This window comes from Engystomops pustulosus, chromosome 2, assembly GCF_040894005.1.
Source record: "Engystomops pustulosus chromosome 2, aEngPut4.maternal, whole genome shotgun sequence".
NCBI classification, from domain to species: Eukaryota; Metazoa; Chordata; class Amphibia; order Anura; family Leptodactylidae; genus Engystomops; species Engystomops pustulosus.
The window spans coordinates 246056900-246083884 of NC_092412.1; the positions used below are offsets into that span (position 1 = coordinate 246056900).

Consider the following 26985-nt stretch of genomic DNA (forward strand, 5'->3'; position numbering starts at 1 on the left):
ACAACTCTACCAATTTTCCTTTTCAGACAAAGCACAGCTTCTGGAAATTGCCAAAGCTAACGCAGCGGCCATGTGCGCCAAGGCAGGCGTTCCTTTACCACCTAGCTTAAAGCCTGCCATATCACCTGCTGCACCCATGGAGGATAAGATTACCCATCGGACGTATGGGGTGACCATACAGGAACTCACTGAGGTTAGTTACAGCTGTCGAAATATAAAGTGTCCTTCAAAAGACACCAGTTAGCGCCTGCCACATACTTGCTCGTAAATTGGCTGTCGATACCGATTAGCGGGCTGCATTTAACTGCCTTAGTATCATGTGGACCCATTGTGTAAGGGAGAATCCAGAACCTATAGGACATGTTAAAAAGGACCTGGAAAAAAAAACGTGCATTCACATGTCTTGTACTTTACTTTGCACCAGATTTCTAGCGTGAAATAACTTTGGTTATAATATAACCTGAATTATGATTTACTGTATTTTCCGGGCCATAAGGCGCACCGGAATATAAGGCGCATTAGTCCGATGCGCCTTATATATGTAATAATTCCATATATAAGGCCCATCGGACTATAAGGCGCAGGGTCAGGGGCGTGGCGGAGGTCCGCGGGCGGAGCAGAGACGAGACCCGACGCGACGCGGGGAAGGTGAGGGGGAGGTGGAGAAGGGCAGCGGACCATACTTACATAGGTCCCCGCTACCGGAGACAGCAGATCTCCAGCGGGAACTGCAGACCACGCGGCAGAAGTTGTTCGTGCCGTGTGGTCTGCAATTCCCGCTGGAGATCTGCTGTCTCCGGTAGCGGGGACCTATGTAAGTATGGTCCGCTGCCCAGCGCCATACATAGGGCGCACCGGACTATAAGGCGCACTTTGGATTTCCAAGGAAATCCAAGGCTTTTAAGTGCGCCTTATAGTCCGGAAAATACGGTATTAGGGATTTTTTTTTTCCATATTTTATATATATTGTATTGTTTTTTTTTTGTTCTTTTTTTTAAGAAATGCAAACAAATTGCTCAGAGTAAAGAAGATGACGTGATTGTTAACAAACCTCACGACTCTGACGACGAGGAAGAAGACCGACCTTTTTATAATCATCCGTTCAAAGTCAGCGAACATAAGCCGATTTCCTTTAGTTTACTGGTAAGTACTTCAAGCTAAAATAGTCCGTTTTCAACTAAATTGGCATAAGCGCAAATTGCAAATAACAACACTTTGTAATAGATTTTGTCTGAGAAAAATGCTTCCTTCTCCACTAATGTGGCTCTTATTGTGCTCCCTTTTCTATCGAGACCGACAGAATATCATTGAGATTGTACATTGAAAACTACTGGTAGACTCCCTTTTTGACATGATCTAGTTGCAGCCAGTCTTGGGTATTGTCCCTGGAGATATGTGTGATCGAACCATTGTGAGCAGCAGGACCGTGAGATATGTATTTATTTCCCAGGATTGTAGCCACTGGGGCTACAAGATATCTTCAATCTACTCCACAGTCCCTCCCCTCTGCTGTAATATCTAACCAGAAGCCTACTACTGGTGTTGGTTGTGTGATCTCACACAGGAGTAGTTACGGTGCATTAATTTTGCCTCCAATCCTGCAATATCAATGCATTTTCCAGTCTTGCTGTTACTTAAAACATACAAAATTATACGGTTACACAGCTCCCCAGGGACAATACCAAACACTTTCTGTATGATGAGAACTCCTGGGAACCTGCCTTTCAAAGCTTGATGAAGAGGGGCAGGCCAGCCGTGAGTCAGAGCTGTTGGGCAGTAAGACCTAATATATCACTGCAGAGGCTGCAGAAAGAACGGCTGCTAGAAAACATACAATTTTCTCTGCTGATCTGTGATCACTTCCTTAAAAAGGTGACTCTCCTTTCAGCAAACTCTGAATCAGGAGTCCAGTGTGTAAGAAGTGAAATTGTTACTGTTCTCGTGACTTAATTTTTTCTATGGTTTGCATAAAACAAAAATTGTTAATCTGGACATAGTTTAAAAAAAAAAAAAAATAAATAAATAGGTAGAGTGAAGGGTGCACAGGGTATAGTGTGTGTCTTTATAGAGCATCTACCATCATAATCATGTTGACTGACGGATTGTAGACTTCTCTTACTGACCTGCTTGTTTTGTCCTCCTGTGCATCTGGTTTCTACAAAATGCGGCCATTTTAGGATATAATGGGGCACATTTACCTACAGGGTCACCGGAGGTCACAGAAAGTGCATTGTCCGTGTATAATGCAGCGTGCGATTCACTAAGATCGTGCGTCTAAAAATCATGAATGTGTCATTTCCCCGCGACAGAGTTCACCATCTTTTTTGTTGTACATTTTAGACATAGGGCGTGCGACACAATTTGAAAGTTAAATATGGCGCTCAGTCCGAATCAGTCGGACCAGCCGACGGCCGCCCCCTAATTTGTGTCGCCCCAGCAGAGCAGCTGCGCCACAAAAGGGTCGCCTGTGCCACAGCACGACTCTTAGTAAATGAGTCCCAATGTGTTGTAAAATATGCACTAATATGCGCTAAGCCTTGCATCTCCTGAGCGTCTCTTGGCTCCGTCGGCTTTTAATTGCAAGTCCAATAGAGCTTGCAATGTCACCGGTGTGGGGCGCAAAATTAACGCTGGCTACTGTGCTGTTTCTTCCGCAGTATGTTCATAACAGAACCTGCCGAATAAAAGTGTGGACTTATCCTTAGATGGTTTCACCTTTACCAATACGTCCTAAAGACATTCCGTATGTTATGGACTCCATCCGTTCTATCATGCACATTAGGCAATGTGGTCTAACAACCAGCTATATAAAGAATATTTCAGATGTTCTATAGATACAGGAAAATACACATTTGTCCAGATTTTCACCAGATAATGAAGTAGTACTGTATTTTGTGCTGCACCCCTGTTTCGATTCCGTCAGGGTTTACTTTATTTTTTGCTGCACCCCTGTTTTGATGCTTTCAGGGCTTACTTTATATTGTGCTCCACCCTTGTTTCGCTGCCGTCCGGGTTTACTATGGTTGCGGTTACAAATGTACTGAAGATTGGCACTGGATTTCCTTAGCTTGCTCTTTCTTGATCTACTCATTAGATGGAGTCTATTTGGTTCCTTTCCTTATTTAAAGGACACCTCTCATCAGGTCTGTGTCACTTGTCCTGTCACCTCTACCTGTTGGAGCAGCTCACAAGGATCCCATCCCAGCCTTTATCTAGTTATTTCATACATTAATTATTATTTACTATTCTTTATTATGTAAATGAGGCTGGTCACATGGTCAGAGGCAGTGATGTCACCCCTGTTCCCCCTCCCCTCTCCTCCCCCTGCTCATGTCTGTGTGTAATGTATAGTAAAGCATGGCTAGTGTGTGTGCTGCATCTGCTGCATCCTCCTAATACACAGAGACACAGACATCAGCTACACATGAACCTGACATGTTCTGCTGTAACATGGCTGCCTGGAGCTGTTGTATCTCTTCTATACACACACACATGCACACACAGGCTGCAGGGGGCGCCAGCACCAGGAAGCACATCATTATACAGCCTCACATCATTATACAGGCTGTCAGTCAAGCACTGGGGGTGTGGCTGTACCTCCCTCTCATGAATAGAGTGGACAGCTTGAATATGCTAATGCTTCATTGGACATTTCACAGGTCATTTGCATACAGCTTTAGGACCTCATTGCTTAGGTTTACAGGCATGTAGAGGGACAATGAAGGGATAGAGGCAATGCTCTCTAATGGCAGTTTATGAAAATATATTTAGATTAGGAGGTTATTTTGCATGACGGGTTTGAATGATTGGGTTTAAAGGTGAAACTCTTTCAGTAACTCTTACGATTTGATCCTTTTCATGAGGTTCATTGTGGTTTTGCCTTCTCTCTAGAATCCCAGCTTGAAACCAGCTCCTAAAAATCAGGTAACATTGACCAAGGAATTTCCAGTGTCCTCTGGTTCTCAGCACCGGAAGAAAGAGTCCGACAAAGTGTACGGAGAATGGGTGCCGGTCGATAAAAATACAGAGGAAGCCAAGGACGACGTCTTCACGAACACAGCACCTGCACAGGTAAGGCCCCGCCGTGTGCTCGTACCTGCAGTAATCACACCTTACCCATTCATTCCTTAGGCTAGGTCGCCTTTGTATATAACATTTGTCTGTGTGCAAGGCTTTAAAGTTTTTGGCCTAACTTGTCAGTGTTTGGGGAGAATCTGATCTAAATAGTTAAGACACGAGGGGGGTGGTTGTTCTTTTAATAAGATTTACTGATACAAAGTAGAAATTTAGACCCTTGGTTGACAAACAGAATATCCAGGATTTTCCTAGTATAAAGTGTTCTCCCTTCCTACTTTTGACTCTACTACTACTGTCTAGTCACTGGTAACCTATGGAAAACGGAGCAGATGCCATTTTTTTGCTCAAAAGTCATTAGGGGGACCTACAGCCTCGAAATTAACACACACCGGCTGCTACTATGCAATACTGATGAATGCAACCATGTAGCCGGTGTATGGCGTTGGCTGCCTGTGTATTAATACTTAAGTGATTTCTGTTTTTAGGTAAAAAAAAATCTGTTTTTCGTCATTCTTTAAAAAAAATTCCCTATTGCAATATGGCGTTTTCTTGTCTTCCAGTTCTAGAATTGTTTGAGGAAGGTGGATTATTGCCACACTTGTAGACCTGTTGCCAAACCAACGTACTGATGGGGCTGAGACCCTCCCTTCTTTAATGGCCTCTCACATGGACCTAATGCTTCCAGATCCTGAGTTGGTTGCAAACTGGGTCATTAAAGAAGTCTAAAGGACTGATTCCTAACAGCGACAGGAAAACGCAGAGACAACCAGTACCCCCAGATGCGCAGAAACCTATGTAAAGTTCATCAAGACTACGGACGTATATATTTATATATAATTTTTTTTTTTTCCTTTCTGTGCAAAGTTGTGAAATCTCTTGGCCATTGTCCAGATAATGTCGTCATGGGACGGTATGACGCATCCGCAAACCATGATATGAAGTCCGTAACGAGTTAATAACCTTAGTAGAAACGTAATAAATTGCACATTTATCGCTATTTTTTTTTTTTTTAATTCCAAATGAAATTTACAATAAAAAGACGGAGCTTGACCGATATTTGGCTCTTGCACATTGCTAGGCTTTCCCATAACGTACGTAGTCGTAGTCAGAGGATTAAAGTATAAACTTAAAAAAAAAAATAATAATTTTACTTTGCATGGTTGTTGTATCTTAAGGCTTTGAGTTGATACTTTTGTGTTCCAATGTGACAGAAAAAAATTCATCTCTGAATATATATTATTTTTTAATTTCCAAATTTTTTTTTAAGTCCAAAGAGCAGTATAATTGTAATTACACTGATTTTGTCACTTGCGGAGCTTGGCCTCAGACTCTTGGAACAGTGGTCCGGTCACTTGACTCTGATTTGTCACCTTCGTGCTGATGACCCCCCATTAACATAATTACCTGGATTAATAGTCTGGAGTGTACAAATCCTTCCGGGTCTCTCTTCTGTGCACAGTAGATTATAGCGGAGCAGACAAAGGCTCAAATGCTTCAATGCGGTTTAAAATAATTTTTTGGAAATTTTTTTTCCAAGGATTCTATGCTGCGTTCTACTGTTTTTCAAAAAATTTTTGGCTGTCACTGTGTGAAAGAAAAAAAATCATCAGTTTTACTCAAATTTTGAATATGGATTTGGGACTGTTTGATCACATAATTTGCTTCTCTTGACCTTTCTGTATTAGTTTTTGTCGGCCTTTCTGCTTCACATTGAGAAGTCTTAAGGCACCGGCCCTGGAGAGCTCTTTACTATCCCGGTAACATAAATCAAGAGTAATGATTAGTTTGCTATTTTTGTCATCTTGTATTTTTATTGTAAACCTTTTTTTTTTGGGAAAAACACAAATTTAAAAAAAAAAAGTGTGTTTAGATTGGGTGTGCTCCTCACACTGCTGTGCTCTGTGAATTTTTCCTCCTTTTTCCCCGAGTATTAGCTGCGGTATCCAATCAGGTGCCTCTGACAGCTTTTACTTAGCATAAGGAGTAACCATGGAGCAGTTCAGTGCCCAGAGCACAGCAGTGTGAGAGCACACCCCCCCAGCGTACTTGGAGACGCTGTCGTCCTGGTATATTCATTTTTTTTGCAGTGCTTTAAGTTGAAATACACCGATGAGACGATCTTACCGAGTTTTTGATAATTTTACAAGCGGCATCTCTTAGGCGCAAAAATACGCAAAACTTATTTTTCCTGTACACACAGCAACATGTAATCCCTCCACACTGCCAGACAATGCAGTGCCTTGCACTATGGACACTTCTGGTAGCAGAGCAGTCGCAAAAAAAAAAACTGCTTGTAAATATGTTTCTATTGTAAATGGACTCGCTATGAAGTCGGACACCGCTGTATATACAATATTGTTATGTTTAAAATGTATGAGAATAGTTGAATACCGGCAGAATAGTCGTGTGCTTCACGGTTTTTTTTTTACGGCAGAATGTTTTTTTTGTTTTTTGTCGTGTTCTTTTTTTTTTTCCCCCTCGAATGTTTCTGCTAATTTTTGGTTTGTGGAGACTTGTGTGAATTCAATGCTGATTTTTTTTTTTTTTCTCTTTGTTTGTATACCACTTTTGTTTTTTTCTTGGCACAAATTTCTAAAACGTCCTACCCCACCCGTGTTCAGCCTTTTTTTTTCTTTTTGTAACCTCAGAAAGAAGCTCATACGATGACTGCCTTTTGCAAACTTGCGTTGACTTCAGCTCAAAGTCATGTTTTGACTATTTGGTAGAGACCACCACCATCCCCCAGCCACCCCCTCCCCCCAGATCCCGTTTGGCTGTAGCCGTTTTAGACATTAATTATGAAAATAAATACATTTAGGGAATAATTTTCTTTTGTAGGGATTTTTAAGAATTCTAAATTGTTTCATGGCAAAAGCAAGACTTTGTATTGGAAGAGGAGATCATAAGGGCATTTATGAAAACGGGGCATCGGGGAAAGGCGTTGTAATATGCCTTGTGTTTTTTGTTTTTTTTTAAGTTTAAGACTAACTGAAAAACCCTTCTGTGGCCGGATTGGGTGTAATGATCAACATTTAGGGAATATGTTACCTGTGGCACTATATTCCAGTAGGATGAAATCTGGACCCTGAGCTTCCAGTCCTGGTCAGACTGGAAACGGTGAGGCTACTGGAACAAAAACTGTGACCACTTGGCCACCAAGGTCGTGAGATGCTTAGCCATTGGCCACCAAGGTCATGAGACGCTTACCCCTTTGGCCATTGCCCATTGGCCACCAAGGTGATGAGATGCTTGCCCATTGGCCACCAAGGTGATGAGATGCTTGCCCATTGGCCACCAAGGTGATGAGATGCTTGCCCATTGGCCACCAAGGTCATGAGATGCTTACCCATTGGCCACCAAGGTCATGAGATGCTTACCCATTGGCCACCAAGGTCATGAGATGCTTACCCATTGGCTACCTTGGTCGTGAGATGCTTACCCATTGGCCACCAAGGTCATGAGATGCTTACCCATTGGCTACCTTGGTCGTGAGATGCTCAGCCCTTGTGGTCTGTGACTGGGGGTAGATGAATAACCCTTATTCTTTATAAACCCTTCCCCCGGCCTCCGATGGGTTTTACCGGTTCCCTGGGAAACCCCTTTAAAGCACTTTTATAGCTTAAACCACTTTTCATAAGTGTCTTGTCTGTTTTTATATGAAGTGGGAGGGGGGGAGTCAACGTAAGCCAACATTACAAACCACTGTCAAGTAAACTATTCCTGATTCACATCGAATACCAAATACAAACGTTCTTGTAAATGTTTAATTTTCTTTTTCTTGGAAATGTAATTTTGAAAACGAATAAACAGATGGTCCAAAACTTTTGTTTGTCTTAAATGTTTTTTACTCCTTATAAATTACTAACGATGCAAGTGCTTCCGTTATTTGGGTGGTGAAGGATTGACGGGTATGATCGGCGCAACATAGTTTTCGCTGGTTTTCTAATATTTTTGGTTGGTGTGTGTGTGTTTGATGGGATCGAGTAACCCTTGCTGAGTGTATGTTTTTGTTTAATTAATTATCCTGATTATACTTTGATAATTAGGTCAATTAAGCCGGGCTTATGTTTAGACACAGCAACCAACCCCAAGGGAGAGAACAGTAGCTTGAACCAATGATGAGACAATCGGTTTGTCCAAAGGCTCACCCATGCTTCCTTTAGGTGTAGTCTTCACAGCTTCCCCTCCAATAAAGTTGAGCTTAAGAGCAGCCATGTGGTAAGATGCAAAGGTAAATTTTAGGTTAGGTTTTGGGAGCAGAGTCATTGCCAACCAAACTGGTGCAACCAAATACAAAAAGAATCGTGAGCGGGAAGTCCTGGCTCTTCATGGAAAGGATGGAGGTTGGCAATGGGTTTCCCAGATACCATAACATCTAGGTTAGTGTTGTAGGCATGTTCTTGTCGCCAATTCCATTCTAGAAAATTTAGTTCACATAGATGTTGTGAATCAAAAAAAAGGGTGCATCAGAAGATGCTGGGAGTGATGTTCCATGTATTGGACAATGTGTGGTCTTCATACCGTTCTCCTACAGAAGTTGGTTGTGCCGTGATGCAGGAAGCGATTCTCTTAATGAGTGTGATGTATGTGCTTGATAGGTTAGCAGCGTGTACTGTTTATGGGTCAGTAGATATTCACACAGGGGCACTGATGGCACAGCAGCTGAACCTTTTTTGACCGTCGTCAGATCCCATAATGAGATGTCCTAAAGATGTGGGAGATGGCTTCAGATGTCTGTTATGGAGTTGACAGGTAATGCTGTACTCAACTTTACTTCTTAACGCACCTTCTTTGTCTATTGCTCTCGGGTGGAGGATCTGACTCTCGGCAATCCCGATGATTAATTTTAACATTTGGTTCTTCATGCCATCTACTTGGCTTCAGTTTTGGCAGTTGAACCCGGTAGGCAATGAGGTCACGGCCCTCAAGAAAATACCGTGGCCTTCATATACCTCGTGGTAGGGCTGCCGAGAGTTGGACACCAACTGATGACTTATCCTATCCATAAAAAAAAAAAAAATCTCCTCTGAGTTGTAGACTAAATTTAGTCTTTGGCCACCCATTAACCTTCCCCAAACCTAAGATTTTACAAAAATTATGGCAGCTTAAAGACAATGTGATGGGGGCAGACGGTGGAAGAAGCTTGTTAAGATGGGGCCTGGCCATTACATATAATGTCCTACCTTTGCCTTGACCTCCTCATTTGCTTTGTAAAGGGAAACCATTAGCATTTACGACCCAAGCAAAACTACAGACAATTTTAAGTATTGTCCCCGGAGGGCTGTGTAATCTTACCTTTTGTTGTTGTTAGCAGCAGGACTGTGAAAAAATTGCATTTATATTCCAGGATTGTAGCTTTTTTCCTAGTTTAGTGGGTTTATCCTCACACTGCTGTGTTTTTTAGTTCTGTGAACGGAGTTGCTTGTCGTCGCCGGCGATGAGTCTTCTGGTTGGCTACAACTGTAGCAATTCTGAGTATAAGGGGAGGGGCTGTGGAGCAACTGAATCCAAAGTGCTAAGAACACAGCAGTGTGAGGACCCGCCTCCACTCCTGCTGATACCACCAACATATATTCTAAATTCCATCATATCATGATGTCATATTCCACAGAGAAATACAATGTCACCACATTTCCCAAATTCTTTCGAGTCGTGTGAAAACATTCGATGATATTCACCATTATACAGGGAATACTAATATGATGATGGCCGTAGAATAGATTTTCATTTATTTAAATACTTTTTTTTTTTTTTTAATCCATATGTTCCCTTGTTCAATATTTTTCCAGCTTTATTTTATTTCAGGATTTTATTTTTTCTTCCTCCAATCAGGTCATAACTTCAGAGCTCGATTCCTTAGTGTAGTTAGGCCGGTGATTGCGCTCGGAAGTTCTGACCAGATGGGATCCGATAAACAGGTGGATGATGCTGATCCAGTGCTGATGTCACTCTGGGGCAGGAGGGGAACAAATAAAATCCTATAATAAAGATAAGTAAGCCTTTTATATATACATATCTATATATTTTTTTTCTTTTTCATCTGCATGATATTAAGAATGTTCTTCCCACTTATAGTTTTTTTGAAGTATTTTTCCTCTGTGTTTTGCTTTTGCTAGTAGTGGACAACTCCAGCCATGCTTGAAAATTCACGTTTCAATGCAATCTCCTATTTCTACCCTGGTCATTGTTGCCTAAAAGGGATCCGGGCTGCTGTTTTGCAGAGTCGCTCCACATTGGAGAGAACTGTATTCTCTGTCTCCATAGAAAAAGATGGCCGCCAGTGAATTCCCTTCCAAGTTACCAAAATGGCAGCGAAAATTAGCCTCACTTTGTTAATTCAACTCAAAATGGTAAACCAATAATAATTACCTAAGATAATTGTATGAAACTTTCTCATGTATTTTGAAAAATGTCCTATTGATGAGCTCTTAACCTTTGCAATGTACACTTGGAGGTGAGCAGCCATTTTTTCAGATTTTCCTTGAAAGTTGGGGAATTACTCCCTATATAACAGACTTTGTAGAATATTGTCAATATTTTCTTGACATTATGTGACCTGTAATCTTCATTTCCCCCTCTGAAGTCTCTAGCTGTAAATTTGCAGTTCTTTCTAAGCACGCTGGAGGAGACCTAGCTGCTGTCACTCGAGTGTAGGGAAAATCAGATTTGGGAGGGTGATAAAAGCCAAAGCAGCCAAAGTTGCTTAAAAGGAAACCTACCATTTGATTTGATATATTATGAAGCAAGTATACTTTGAGAATGCTGTAGCTACACTGATGCAGGATCATATCTTGGTTAATCCCTGGGCTGAGTGGTTTTGCTGACAAAACAATTTAAAACAATGTAAAATTATGATAATGAAGCTGTCTCTCCTAGTACATTAGTGATGCACTGGTGCACAGGATGATGTAATCCCTGGGTTGTGCCTGAAGGCAGAATAATTAATTGTTGCACAATCCCCCAGCTGCTGTGTAAGGCTACATTCACACTACCGTATGGGGGACGTATATACGGCAATGGGCGCACGGCCCCCTACGGGAGCGGTACTGTGCAGCACATGTGCGGCACCGTACCGCTCCGTACCCGGGAAAAAGATAGGACATGTCTTATCTTTCACCGTAGTACAGCGCCGTGCGCCATAACTTATGGAGAGGGGCGGGGGTGAGCTGCGCTCACCTCCTCCTCCTCTCCCCGAGCACTGCCGTTGCCCGCTACGGTACGGTACGGGCGGGCAACGGCAGTGTGAATGTAGCCTAAGGTTGATTAGTCCTATCTGGACTAAACCCTGCGTGTAACTCTGTGTAACTTTTGCAATCATGCAATCCAACTTTCCCAAGGTCCTGAACATTATAATTGCCTTTTTCAGCAAAAGCACTCAGCTCAAGGATTAAACAAGATATGCCCCTGCATCAGTGTAGCTACAGCATTCTCGGGGTATGTTTGCTTCATACTGCATCAAATCAAATGGTAGGTTTCCTTTTAAGCAAATTCGGTTGAAAAGTTTACGACCATTTTAATTTATATGAGAAAGTTGCTAAACATTTTGTGTACAATTTAATTAAACTAAACAAAGCCAATTGTGTAAATCTATATTTCTCTATGGTAACAGACTACAAACGAAGCCTGTGTAGTCTGATCCTACAGTTGAACTCCACTAAATCTGTCCCTTAGGCTCATTTCACACCATCGTTCCTTAGTAAAGAATTGGGGTTTAACGTATCAATTTAAAATTTTATGTCATCCGTTATGTTTATGCAGGAATCCGTTATCCAGTACGGAGGAAAAGTATTGCAGCCTCCGTCCACAAAACGCATGGATAACGGATCCCTGCCTAAACATAGTGGGTGACATAAAGTTTACATTGATGTCAATTGGATTTTTAATTGATACGTTAAACCTCCTTTCTTTACTTTTTTTTTCACGGAGGTAAGGAAAGGTAGTGTGAACTCAGCCTTGTTACATGTAAATGTATATAGAATGTAGAATGACCACAATATCAGACAACCTAGATCTTGTTTGTAGAATGTTGCCATGGAATACTGGAATACATTTATCAATCATGTATATATGCCCGAAATAAGTTTTTTTTGTTGTTTTTATTTTTGGGGTCTTCTTTTCAACTGTTGTCTTGAGCCTTTATCCATACTCCTACATTGCAGGCTGCTCTGTGTGAAATCTGTAGCCCCTCTCTGCTCTCCTGAACACAAATGTTATGACTTCTCTACCCAAAAAAATTGAAAAGATTCGCCAGCTTTCTAAAAATTGAGACCAGAGAAGAAGGGCCCCATACACCAGGAGCACTCGTCTTGGTGATTTCGCAGTGATCAGTCTGAGCAGCCTGCAATGTATGTGACTACATGAAGGCTGCACAAGGTCAAGCTGAACCTGTAGATAAATTACAATGGCAAAAATATTTACTGATACTTAAAGGGAACCTGTCACCAGGAGACCCATTTTTAGCACTCCCCCAGTCCCCACAGAGCATAGTACATTCACTGCCAAAGTGTTTTTGTATAAAAATATCTTTTTTTCTGTAAAACCTATGTTATATTGTAGCTTTCATTAGCATCTGCTGTGTGACTAGGCAGTTGCCAAAAGGGAGGGGCTGGAAAGGAGCAGTTTTCCCCCCACCCTTGGGATTCAGCTCCTCCATGTGACCTTTTCAAATATATGAAAACACCCATCACTGTGTTTAGCGACGCCCCCTGCTCCTCTACAGCCAATCCCGAGTGTGAGCAGTTATTCATATATTTGAAAAGGTCACATGTTTCCCAAGGGTGGGGGGAACTGCTCTTTTCCAGCCCCTCCCAATTGGCAACTGCCTAATCACACAGCAGATGCTAATGAAAGGTACAATATAACATATCTTTTTTTTTTTGTAAAACCAATTTTTAATACAAAAACACTTTGGCAGTGAATGTACTTTGCTCTGTGGGGACTGGGGGAGTGCTGAAAATGGCTCTCCTGGTGACAGGTTCCCTTTAAAGGAAACCTACCACTTGTAGTGGCAGGTTTCTGATGGAAATACCGGGCACCAGCTCAGGGTGAGCTGGTGCCGGAGCTTATTTTCGTTAGTGTTTTAAACCGCGGTATCGCGGTTTAAAACACTTTTTAAACGTTATAGCGCTCGCTTAGCGCTCGGCGCTTACCATGCGCGCGGCTCTCATTCACATCCTATGTAGCCGTACGCACGGTAAGCGCCGAGCGCGTACCTGCCTGCGCCGCCTATAAAGTTTAAAAAGTGTTTTAAACCGCGATACCGCGGTTTAAAACACTAACGAAAATGAGCTCCGGCACCAGCTCACCCTGACCTCACACTGAGCTGGTGCCCGGTATTGCCATCGGAAACCTGCCACTTCAAGTGGTAGGTTTCCTTTAATTTCCACCATAACCTAAAAGCCCACATGAATCTATCTGAATTTTCTGGATTGGCTGAACTTCTCCTTCTAAATCAGAAGCTATAGAGAGAGCATGCACCCATATAAAGATCTACACAAAAGTGCTTCCAAATCATCATGTCCCTGAAGTTTGGCTTATTGAGGTTGTCTGCCCCCTTGGCTCTATATGATACTACTGACCTATATTTAGGATAATACTTTAGGATATCTGAGGTTTCATATCTTATTATGTGTGTGATATCTTACATCTGCCCCGAATATTACTATATATTTCACTACAATAACTTTATTCTAATGAAGAAGTTTAAAAAAAAATACATTTGTGTGGGCTGAGTAAAATTATTGCTCACCACCATCCTTTAGGCTATTTATAGCTTATACCCTCACTATATCTGTGCGTTTGATCTGCTCATTGTTGGCCTTATTTCCTTTAAAGTGATAATGTCACCAGATTTTATCCTATTAAACTAACAGCACACTCCGGAAGGGAATGAAATGTCCATTCCAGATTCCTCTCTCAAGTGAAATAAATTTGCCTATTAAAAAAAAAAAAAAAAAGACAAATGTCCAAAGACATGTGATAAGTTGAGGAGAAGGATCTTATTTTGCCGGAGATGAGTCAAGTGTTGCAGGGGACAGTCAATTCCGATGCCTTAATCTTCGATTCTGGTGTCATATTAAAGATTAGATACTTATCTTTTAAATTACATCAGTCTGTTGGTTCTGTGTGCTACAGAACCCGAGAGCGAGACAGACATAGCGAGAAATGTGAGCTGCAGATAAAGATCCAGTTCCCTCTTATTTTTTTTTTTTTTTAACAGTCTATATCTATGGTTCTGTGGATCCCAGAACCATAATCCTGAAGCGATCTGAAAGAGTAGAATCTTATCTTTTAATATGACACCATCAGTGTTTTTCTACACGCTATAGAATCAAAGGGGCGGCTGAAGTTACGCTCTCTCTGTAGCCTCTATAAGTAAATTTATATTTCACACGACTTTAGAGGAGATTATATTTCTAGGTAAATGGGAGAGAGTTCACACAAAAAAAGTGAAATTCTGTGAAAGGACATTTCATATCCTACCTGAGGGGACACGTAGTTTAATGGGGTACAATCTGGTGACATGGCTCCCTTTTACATTTCTTTGCTGTGGCCCTGTACAAATGTATTTGCCGCAGCATCTTATACGCGTTGTAGACTGGTAAATTCTGATCAGATTGTTTGTCTCTAGTGCTGCTCGTATCGGGAATGAGGGGAAGCAGGGAAAGGGCGGACTAATGCTGCTCATAACAAGATATTGGACTTTATGTACAAAAGGTAAGCAAGGGACATCAGAGAATATTAGTCTACGTTCACACTAACATATTTGGTGCAAGTTTTTCCATAATCTTTGGTTTAGCTGTATAAATTACCGTATATACTCGAGTATAAGCCGACCCAAGTATAAGCCGAGGCCCCTAATTTTACCACAAAAGCCTGCGAAAACCTATTGACTCGACTATAAGCCGAGGGTGGGAAATGCATTGGTCACAGCCTCCCCAGTATATAGCCTACCAGCCAATATCCCCCAGTATATAGCCAGCAGCGGGGGAAGCTGGAAAGGTGAGTTTTGATATTTTTTTTTTTACTTTTTACTCGAGTATAAGCCGAGTTTGGGGTTTCAGCATATTTTTTTGTGCTGAAAAAATAGGCTTATACTCGGGCAAAATTTTTGGCTTTTAAAATGATATACCATATATACTCAAATTTTTTTTAGTGCAAAATTGAGCACAACCTGGTACAAGGATATTGTCCACATTAGTTTGGGGGGGATGCATATAGGTGAAGACGTTTGCACCGATCTGAAAATTATATCCGACTTCTCGATAAGACATGGAAAAGATAACCTAAGGGCCCGAAAGAAGAGGTTATTGTAAATTTTGTTTAAAAAAAATTTGGCTCTTACAATTTGATGTGCAAGTCAAAGCTTTATCAGTCTTGTAAATTTTTTACAAAATTCAGCTCTTACGAATTGATGTGCAAGTTTTCAGTCCTCTCTTTCGAAGGTCTTTCATAAAGGAGACCATTACACCCGTAGGTTGAGCCAATGGTTTTCAATTACCAAAGTCCCTCCTACGTAAACCCTACTGTAAATTTTCGGAGCTCTAGTTGGGTATCTTATGGGATCCCTCATCAAATGTGCCTTCCAGCAGGTCTTCAGCATTTCACGTGGAGACATTGATGAGGATTTAGGACCTTTTATTGATTAGGATTTGTAGTATTAGTCGTAATGCTGAGTACATGCTCATTGGGTAATGCGGGTCCTGATGAAGGCCATTTTTATTGACTTTCTATAAAGCTTTGGGATACAATGGTCGAAGAAAACGGCAGATTTTTAGCCGCATGGTGAAAAATTTCTTGGCAAACTCAAAAATGTTGATATAATGCATTGGTAGTACTTGATAGTGAACTTAAGAGCTTTGTGTTTCTGAGCTGTAAGTGACATATGTTGGATGTCTGCGCCTCCGTCCTGTGTGAGGAACGTTAGAGTAGCGTACTGCCTCCTATTACCTGCATGGGGTACATTGTGACGCTAGGTTTCCCATTGTTGATCGCCGTCATGTTTGGATAGTGAACTTTCAAGGATGAATGTTTTTGGCTTGTGAACCCGGTGCTCTGATACATCGAATATCACTTGTAGACGTGAACGTCTCCGGTCCAGAAACGTGACGTAGACATGAGGGCTTGTCACAAAATGAAGACAAACGGTCACCAAACATTTGTATCAGATGTTCCATGGTTTGGAACGAGCTGTCAGAGCAGCCAAGAAGGAAAGAATAATCATCTTTGATCTTGAATTTCGATATTGTTCCCGATGTCTGAAGACTCCTCCTACTTATCCCACTTATGACCGGCCAAAAACAGACGGAACCTTGAAGCTCGCGGATTGTTTGAATGAGCAAGAAATCCAAGTGAAGAATCGAGGATGGATCCGGATGGCACATGGATGATTGACTTCTTTACTATGACTTTTGAATGTATGTGTTCCACAATACACAAAATACCACAAATAAATATCATGTATCATGTTTATAATGTGGAGTCTTTATTCTGGTTTGTGAATACTTTACTAACTGTGTGATTCAGCTATTTTTCTTTTTTAAGCCTAAAGACCTTAATAGCAATGTTCTTCTATACAAACACAAAGTCTTAGGACATGGGGATAGATGTATATTTTATAAATGCCATTACTTTTAGAAGTGTACAAGAAGAAAGGTAAATGTTTTGTGTGTTCTTTTGTTTCTGTTGCATTGATTCTGTAGGGAAGAACATTGTTATTGAGGCTTTCAGGCCAATAAACTCCTCCTCTTAGGAGCTGAGCTGTGCTTTTAGCCTGGGATACCAATAGTCTTTAGCTCACGTCCCCCGTCTCACACAATTGCCTATATTAATAGGCATCTGAGGTTTGGTGTGAGACTTTATCCCCATAAAAAGGGGAGGGTGGGATTTGATTCCAGGATCCAATTCATTTTTACATGATTTCGGAGGAAATTTTTGGTAGTCAAATGGCTGACATTTCACATTAAAGAGGAAATTTAAGAAAGGACATTTCATCCCTGGCATGAAGGGGCTGCTAGTTAATGAGGTAAAATCTGGTGACGGGTTTCCTCTTAAAATGTTTTTAATTTTTTTTTTTTTTCATGCGTGTAAGGTGTTTTCTTTGATGCTTGGTCCCTGAGTTAAAACACCAGACTCTAGGGCTGATATCTCATGGCCCAAGTTTAGGACAGGAAGCCCAATTTATGTTTGAGCCAAAGTTACCCTCCCGAAAAGGGGCTCAACTTAACTGAACCTGGTCTATCCGTTTAAGTCGTCCAGGTTGAAATGAGTAAATTCCATCGGCCATTGTTCACATCTCTGTTGGGTTTTCAGTAATTTGCATCCATTATGTTTTACCTCTGGAAAGACTTTCTCCTGGTCTGTGTGTTCGGCCGCTCTTGGTCGTGGCTCAAAATAACTGATGCAAATTAGTGAAGAGATGGGAACCGGGCCTAACAATGGACAATATGGATGGGAGAGGACAGAACCTCTTGTTTGGCCTCAGTAAGACGTGACAAAGGGTTTTGCATGTTATCTCTTTGCATTCTGACCAGTGGATAGAAGTTTGTGCACTTTTTGTTTGTGGAGTTTTGAGAAGCAGAAGTTACCATCAAAATCCTTCATGATAAACCTGGGACATTACCACAGTCCCGGTGCCTGGGTCTATGAGTAATCTTCCTATTTTTGCTATCCGTGGCCTCCTTCCTTTTAACATCAACTTTATGTTCTGCTATAATGAGCCTGAAGGGTTCCTTAGGGCGTTAACAGACCCCCTATGTTCTGCAGCAGCAGTTGCACCCCCTCCCACTGTGAGAGATTACATAGGGAGGAGGAAGTATTGATGAGGAGGGCAGACAGTGTAACAGCCTGTGAAGCTGTAGCATGGAGGGGAACTGTTAACCCCAGTCCTTCTGACTCATTGACATAATTTTGAACATTGATTTTAGATGGAAGGAGACCATGGATAACACATATAAGGAGATACCACAGTCCCGGTGCCTGGATCTATGAGTAATGTCCCTGGTTTATCAGGATGGATTTTCATGGTAGATTTCCTTTTTAAGAATTAGCGTTTAACCCAGATTATGAGTAGGTCTGTGCAGGAAGCTTATTACCCCCCATACAGCTTTTTCTGTATTGTACATGCTCCGCACTTTTAGGCTCGGCTCGCGCATCTTCATCAGGGGTTTCAATGATGGAAAAGCTTAACGAAAATTTATATACAGAAGGTTAACAGAGGTCACCTCAGGTCTCCTGGCGGCTTCATGTATGAAGTGGTAGCTACTATTTATAGTGAATAATATGACACAGGCCGCTGCGCTATTATTTCTGATCTCTATAGGCAGTACATTAATGTGTGAGACTTCTCCTGTTAAACCCCATTCACACGTTGCAGTTACAGAAACAATAGGACATTAACTTGTAACTCTACATTACTGTAGACTGTACAGGTCCAGGGATTGGAAGCCACTTGTATCACACACTTACAGTATATTCTGTGCTCGGAGTGTATTGGGATCTCCCAAACGTGCAGACCTAGTGGTCAGGACTGAAGTGTCATCACCTACATGGTTGACCAGGACACACCTGGGGGTCTGGGAAATTGTTCTTCTACACAGAGGGAGCATCTAAGAATTACCCTTGACCCTGCTGCTTTTTTTTATATTATGTGACCTTAGATGACAGAACGTCTCCTGAAGAAGGGGGAAAATCCTGCAACTTTTTTATCTTTTTATTGCACTGTTGTGAGTTGTTACTTGCTGCTTTTGTGACCTCTGCTAATGCTTGTGTTATGGAGCTTATCCTTGTATATAACAGATAAATGAAGTTCATGTATGTCTCCTGTGTATTAAGCTGCTGTATGTCTTCTCTTGTAGCCAGTGGACATCACCTCTGCCATGAACGAGCGAGCAGTGGCCCAGACCAGACTTACAGGGAATCCCTATGACCTAGAGGCCTTGTTCATGCTGAATCGTGCGCAGGAGCAGGTGAGTTATTCCTCCTCCTATGGCTCAGAGTCCATTGTGTTTAACCAGAAAGAAAGGGCTGAATACAGTCAGTCCCCGGGTTACATACAAGATAGGTCCTGTAGGTTTGTTCTTAGGTTGAATTTGTATGTAAATCGGAACTGTATATTTTATAATTTTAGCCACAGTCAAAAAATTTTTTTTGGTCTCTGTGACAATTGGATTTGAAAAATGTTGGGTTGTCATAAGAACCAGGATTAACACTAAAGCTTCATTACAGACGCCTGTGATAACTGTTACAGCTGATTATTGTAGCCTAGGACTAAAGTACAATAAATTACCAATATCCAGAGGTCCGTTTGTAACCAGGGGTTGTCTGTAAGTCGAGTGTTCTTAAGTAGGGGACCGTCTGTATATGGCAGTCCCGGACCTGTCCCACTTTGGATTATTTTGCTCTATTTTAACTACATTATTTCAACAAGTTTTGCATAATCCTATAGTACAAGTGAATATAATCTCTCTGCTTTGGCTCTTACCATCCTTCCTCCTAATACACTTTTTACTTTACTCTGAATTATGTCATACCAGCAAAACAGAGGGGAGGGAGAAGCACAGCAGCTAGGTCTCCACCACTACATAGATGTTAGAAATGTCCGGACCCCTAATTTCAGTTCTGGTTCGCCCCCAGTGACCTGGAGGTATTGCCGGATTGGCGGCCGGACAGCCCACCTGGCAAATAAATGCATGGCTGTGGTTAGTAGCAAGAGGCGTCCATTTACCAGATTTTTAATAAAAGGTGGACCAATTGTCACGGCAGGGAGTTTTAACTCAGAGAAAACTAAACTGCCATTGGCAGAAGAAAATACCCATATCCGGACAAAAACATTAATGGTATTGTTGTAAATAAAACTTAACATTTATTAGTCACAAAACTAAGAAAAATTGGATAGTAGCATTACTACGAAGATGCTCTAGGGAAAAAAGTGTATTAAAAACACAGTGAGGTCGGTTCAATGGATCAGGGGTAGATTGCCCCTATGTAGTGGGCTGAGCAATCATATATAGTGATCATGCACCAAATGATCACAGGGACGTGACTATTATATGAAGCAGCTATTGCCACTATAGTGATAGAGGAATCAGTCGTTCTAGAAGGGCTCAGTAGGAGATGCTATAGTAGCGAACATATATCTATTGATAGCCACCATGGGGGGTAATGTTTATGTGGTCAAAATACCATATAGGGATGTAATAGGGAAGTTTAAACAGTCATGAATTATGCTGGCCCTATGGCAATATAATTGGTCATGTATGGTAGTGACCCGAACCCCACACTATGGTGAATCAAATGCCAGGTTGTAAACAGATATCCTCTTTGAGTTGTCCCTAGAAGATCAATGTGCTCTGTTCATGAATGTACCAGATTGGCTCTATGACCCCCATTACCTCAGGGTCACACATCATTACCTGAACGCTGAATCCGAACTGAAACTAAAGGTCAGCTCAACTCTCTAATAGCAGTAAATGGAGAGGGTCGGCTGTGAGTCACAGCAGCTAGGTCTTCACCATTATGTAAAAGTCTATGAAGAGGAAGGCAGTGAGTCCCAGCAGCAGGGTCTTCCACAGCAGTTTTCAGCTGAGAAATAGATTGATTTACTCACTCTGTGCACATATGTTTTTAAATGTATGACACATGTTGGTATGAATGGTAAAGCTTGGATTTTATCTTCAGTGAAGACCGACCAACGTTTCAATTGTGGGTCGAGCTGCAATTTACAGCCATATATCAGTTGTGCTGTTTCTGGTGGGTGGATTCTATCAGGATAACGGTAAAGTCCTAACGCTGTCCTGTCTTCTGTCCTGTCTCCTACAGATTGACGCCTGGGCTCAGTCTACATCGATTCCTGGACAGTTCACTGGGAGCACAGGAGCGCAGGTCCTGTCCGCAGAGGAAATCAGCAACAGCGGCCCCCAAGCATGGCTTAAAAAGGTATATGTCAAGCAAGCAGAGTTAGTGGCATTGACCATGCAGCCGCTGAGATCACGGCCAGCGCTTGCTTCCATTAGATTGGTAGTCCGTATAAGCCTGCCATCGCGACATGTCACAAGGCGCCACCAAATGAAACAGAGCTCCTTCACAGCGTTTTATTCTTTTGAGATTTTTGCCAATCTTCCCCCTCCGCTGTTTCATTTTGGGCCGGTTTTGTGACATCATCCGATCTGACTTTTTTCCTTCCCCTTTTGGTGAAATGATGAATTTCTGTCTTTCCCAAAAACCGGTCTGTTTCACTGTTCCTTTAGCTGTGTTGGTCGTTCACATGATAAGAAACAGAACGTACGTGTCCGATAGGCAAAATTATTGAGGGTCCTCGTGGTCCGTACCCAACCCTTACCCTGCGCCGTAGGATGGCAACTGATGGTATGCAGAGAAGTGGAGATGCCACCGCGCCGAAAGAGAGAAGATCATCTGTGTCCCCGGCCATGAGAAGACCGTCCTTGGGAAGAAGAAGGGTTGGTTGACCTTCTTGAGAAGTTTCTGAAGGACCTCCGCTGCGTTTCTACTTCGGCGGCTCTCCCCTCTGCATATCAGATGTCGTTACACTGTTGATGTTTGGGATTCCCTCCAAGGTATTTGCATCCAATGACCTTCCAGCACGATGGTGAAGGTGTTCTAGAAGGTTCCTGTGTGTTATCATGTGAACGTAGTACCCAGAGCTCCTGGACAGAGACGTGTTGTTTTGCATTGTGATCTGCGAGCCGGACGGCACAGTGAAACAGACCTTGATGTTGAAAATTCTATCATTACAAAGCAGGTTCTAAAGAGGAATCGGACCCCGGTGTGACTATGGCTGGGGTCTTATGTCACTCCCAGCCCTTCTTTTATGAAAATGTCCTGGCATTGAGAAGGGCGAATGGAACTCATAAGTAAGTAAACCCTTTGGGTGTTGAAAGGCGAGAGGAGAATCCAGCATGGAGGGAGGTTCTTCTGCATGATCTGGTTAAGTCCAGCATTGGACGTGACAGGTCAGAGGCCAAGTCCATCTACGGTTTGATGGTGATTGAGTACACTTAACCTTTTTTACTGTGCGATGTTGAGGGCTGCTCGATATGTCACTAACATGTGGGGTGGGGTGGGGAGGGGGACTGTGTTTTTTGCCCAGGATGAAATGATGAGTCTAGAATTGCTCAGGTGTCAGGAGGACGGTAGGACAGCTTTCTGCTTGGGTAAGCAATGGGTTACAAGAGAGGGGATAGTTCACAGTCACCTGTGAACTTTCACCGCTCTGTATGGAAACTTGTTGCAGGGTCAGATCCTTGTATGTGCCTCGTGTCCATGGTCTCTGCCTGCTCTCCTATCACAGCGCTGCGGCCGCAGAGGCGTAGGTACGTAAGCATTTCACCAGTCTTTACATTTCATTTGCTTTGTACAAATGGTCCAAGGACTAAGTTAGGATGGTTACCCTAGGAGGTTGTGTCTGTATAGAGATGCCTTAGAGATGATCTGCATTGGGTTGACGCTCTGCATTGTAGAAACCTCTCGGGTGAATTTACACTAATACTCGGCTTGGCTATCTTCTCTGCCTTGTGTCTTTCTCCTAGGACCAGTTTCTGAAGGCTGCACCAGTCTCAGGGGGCCGGGGGGCTCTGCTTATGAGGAAAATGGGTTGGAAGGAGGGGGAAGGGCTCGGGAGAAATAATGAAGGAAATGTTGACCCGATTCTTCTGGATTTCAAAACCGACCGTAAAGGTAAGAGCGAAAGAAACCACCATCTTGTGTAGCTGGGGGCGGCGCGCGTCCTCTGTAGCTGGGGGCGGCGCGCGTCCTCTGTAGCTGGGGGCGGCGCGCGTCCTCTGTAGCTGGGGGCGGCGCGCGTCCTCTGTAGCTGGGGGCGGCGCCCGTCCTCTGTAGCTGGGGGCGGCGCCCGTCCTCTGTAGCTGGGGGCGGCGCCCGTCCTCTGTAGCTGGGGGCGGCGCCCGGTTATCTTGCAGTCAGATACAAATTCGATCTCTCATCTATTTCCTTTTTCTTTCACTGGGATTATGACAAGTAAAAAGTGATTTTAAAAATCAGGAGGTGGTTCACGTGGGGTATTTGATGAGTTGTTAATCTTGTGTGTATTTCCTAAATTATTTGCACTTTTTCTCCCTGTACATATCTCTGTGTTGTCTTCCAGGTTTAGTGGCAGATGGAGAGAAAGCTTCTAACAAACTGGCTCTTCCGGCGATGAAGGATCTGTCTGGTGAGTTTCTCCTTATTTTTGTGTTGGGCGGATGGGACAGGGACGGATTTGCACAGAAAGCAATGCTAGAGATAAATAAGGCTCCACACAGTGTGAGATGCAGGTAATTGGTTAGAATTGGGATACTTATATTATCCTCCACAAAACTGTGTATTAGGGGGACCCCATATAGAACTGTGCTTGGGGGGGGGGGGGGGAGGGGGGTCAGAAATGGCAGATTGGGCAGAGGACATGAGTTTGGGAATGTCTGGACAATAATTAGCCTCAGCCGCCTCTCTTCGCTCTCATGAAATCCTGTATTTTGCAGGAAAACATCCCATCTCCGCACTGATGGAGCTCTGCAACAAGAAGAAATGGTCCCCTCCCGAATTCGAGCTTGTGGACGACACCGGCCCGGAGCACCGCAAACGCTTTCTTTTTAGGGTGAGTAGATTGCATCATTTTGCGGAGACTTCTCCTTTAAAGGGAACCTATCACCAGGGACCTCATTTTCATTAAAGACAGATTGTAAAAGCCCATGACACCTGCAGTGCACATCTGCCTCTCTGCCTTTTCTAAGCATTTGCATTACAATAGAATTGTGTTATAACTTACCTTGCATTGAGACAAAATCCTGGGGTAGTCCCAGGGGTTGGGCTTTGATTTGGATGCATTCAATAAACATGTGACTTGTCTGAGCTGCAGGCTGCCTTTATCTTTGTGCTCCTGGACAGCTCCTCCCTCTCCCACTGATGTCAGGATGACCAGGCTGTGACCTCTGTGAAGGAGCAGGAGGTGGAGCTGTACAGGAGCACAAAGGTGGGGGCCAAACTCTGAGGAAGGAGTAACACAGACAAGGCACATGTTGTTTTTTGAAATGCATCCAAGCCAAAGCCCAACCCCTGTGACTACCCCAGGATTTTGTCAGGGTGCAAGAGTAAGTTATAACACACAATTATATTGTAATGCAAATGCTTAGAAAAGGCAGAGAGGCAGATGTGCACTGCAGGTGTCATGGGCTTTTACAATCTGTCTTTAGTGAAAATGAGGTCCCTGGTGACAGGTTCCCTTTAAATGGTTTTTCCCATCCAGAACAATTAGTGGTATTGATAAGCCTATACTTTAGGGGAAGGGTAGCAAATTTGATGTGTGGGGGTCCAACAGCAAGACGCTACATCACTGTGCTGTGGATGGAGCTGGATGCGGATGTAACATGGTGGCTGTGCTGTGGATGGAGCTGGATGCGGATACAATGTGGTGGCTGTGCTGTGGATGGAGCTGGATGCGGATACAATGTGGTGGCTGTGCTGTGGATGGAGCTGGATGCGGATACAATGTGGTGGCTGTGCTGTGGATGGAGCTGGATGCGGATGTAACATGGTGGCTGTGCTGTGGATGGAGCTGGATGCGGATGTAACGTGGTGGCTGTGCTGTGGATGGAGCTGGATGCGGATACAATGTGGTGGCTGTGCTGTGGATGGAGCTGGATGCGGATACAATGTGGTGGCTGTGCTGTGGATGGAGCTGGATGCGGATACAATGTGGTGGCTGTGCTGTGGATGGAGCTGGATGCGGATGTAACATGGTGGCTGTGCTGTGGATGGAGCTGGATGCGGATGTAACGTGGTGGCTGTGCTGTGGATGGAGCTGGATGCGGATACAATGTGGGGGCTGTGCTGTGGATGGAGCTGGATGCGGATACAATGTGGTGGCTGTGCTGTGGATGGAGCTGGATGCGGATACAATGTGGTGGCTGTGCTGTGGATGGAGCTGGATGCGGATGTAACATGGTGGCTGTGCTGTGGATGGAGCTGGATGCGGATGTAACGTGGTGGCTGTGCTGTGGATGGAGCTGGATGCGGATACAATGTGGTGGCTGTGCTGTGGATGGAGCTGGATGCGGATACAATGTGGTGGCTGTGCTGTGGATGGAGCTGGATGCGGATACAATGTGGTGGCTGTGCTGTGGATGGAGCTGGATGCGGATGTAACGTGGTGGCTGTGCTGTGGATGGAGCTGGATGCGGATGTAACATGGTGGCTGTGCTGTGGATGGAGCTGGATGCGGATACAATGTGGTGGCTGTGCTGTGGATGGAGCTGGATGCGGATACAATGTGGTGGCTGTGCTGTGGATGGAGCTGGATGCGGATACAATGTGGTGGCTGTGCTGTGGATGGAGCTGGATGCGGATACAATGTGGTGGCTGTGCTGTGGATGGAGCTGGATGCGGATGTAACATGGTGGCTGTGCTGTGGATGGAGCTGGATGCGGATGTAACATGGTGGCTGTGCTGTGGATGGAGCTGGATGCGGATACAATGTGGTGGCTGTGCTGTGGATGGAGCTGGATGTGGATACAATGTGGTGGCTGTGCTGTGGATGGAGCTGGATGCGGATACAATGTGGTGGCTGTGCTGTGGATGGAGCTGGATGCGGATACAATGTGGTGGCTGTGCTGTGGATGGAGCTGGATGTGGATACAATGTGGTGGCTGTGCTGTTGATGGAGCTGGATGCGGATACAATGTGGTGGCTGTGCTGTGGATGGAGCTGGATGTGGATACAATGTGGTGGCTGTGCTGTGGATGGAGCTGGATGCGGATGTAACATGGTGGCTGTGCTGTGGATGGAGCTGGATGCGGATACAATGTGGTGGCTGTGCTGTGGATGGAGCTGGATGTGGATACAATGTGGTGGCTGTGCTGTGGATGGAGCTGGATGCGGATGTAACATGGTGGCTGTGCTGTGGATGGAGCTGGATGCGGATACAATGTGGTGGCTGTGCTGTGGATGGAGCTGGATGTGGATACAATGTGGTGGCTGTGCTGTGGATGGAGCTGGATGCGGATGTAACATGGTGGCTGTGCTGTGGATGGAGCTGGATGCGGATACAATGTGGTGGCTGTGCTGTGGATGGAGCTGGATGCGGATACAATGTGGTGGCTGTGCTGTGGATGGAGCTGGATGCGGATACAATGTGGTGGCTGTGCTGTGGATGGAGCTGGATGTGGATACAATGTGGTGGCTGTGCTGTGGATGGAGCTGGATGCGGATACAATGTGGTGGCTGTGCTGTGGATGGAGCTGGATGCGGATACAATGTGGTGGCTGTGCTGTGGATGGAGCTGGATGTGGATACAATGTGGTGGCTGTGCTGTGGATGGAGCTGGATGCGGATGTAACATGGTGGCTGTGCTGTGGATGGAGCTGGATGCGGATGTAACATGGTGGCTGTGCTGTGGATGGAGCTGGATGCGGATGTAACATGGTGGCTGTGCTGTGGATGGAGCTGGATGCGGATACAATGTGGTGGCTGTGCTGTGGATGGAGCTGGATGCGGATACAATGTGGTGGCTGTGCTGTGGATGGAGCTGGATGTGGATACAATGTGGTGGCTGTGCTGTGGATGGAGCTGGATGCGGATGTAACGTGGTGGCTGTGCTGTGGATGGAGCTGGATGCGGATACAATGTGGTGGCTGTGCTGTGGATGGAGCTGGATGCGGGTACAATGTGGTGGCTGTGCTGTGGATGGAGCTGGATGCGGATACAATGTGGTGGCTGTGCTGTGGATGGAGCTGGATGCGGGTACAATGTGGTGGCTGTGCTGTGGATGGAGCTGGATGCGGATGTAACATGGTGGCTGTGCTGTGGATGGAGCTGGATGCGGATGTAACGTGGTGGCTGTGCTGTGGATGGAGCTGGATGCGGATACAATGTGGTGGCTGTGCTGTGGATGGAGCTGGA

The 26985-nt window shown here is 44.0% G+C and overlaps 1 protein-coding gene across 7 annotated transcripts in view; it reads left to right on the top strand.

Moving 5' to 3' along the window:
- SON (SON DNA and RNA binding protein) overlaps positions 1–26985 on the top strand; it is a 58372-nt gene that overhangs the window by 27019 nt on the left and 4368 nt on the right. For 3 of the 7 annotated variants that reach the window (XM_072138691.1, XM_072138692.1, XM_072138693.1), the window contains 8 exons: positions 27–193; positions 1000–1143; positions 3892–4071; positions 18933–19043; positions 20896–21012; positions 22623–22770; positions 23198–23263; positions 23571–23686. In XM_072138691.1, coding sequence (XP_071994792.1) covers positions 27–193; positions 1000–1143; positions 3892–4071; positions 18933–19043; positions 20896–21012; positions 22623–22770; positions 23198–23263; positions 23571–23686 — 1049 coding nt within the window. Of the gene's footprint in view, positions 1–26; positions 194–999; positions 1144–3891; positions 4072–4637; positions 7901–18932; positions 19044–20895; positions 22407–22622; positions 22771–23197; positions 23264–23570; positions 23687–26985 lie in introns of those variants that run through there. The other 4 variants (XR_011853388.1, XR_011853389.1, XR_011853387.1 and 1 more) reach the window with 4 other exon arrangements.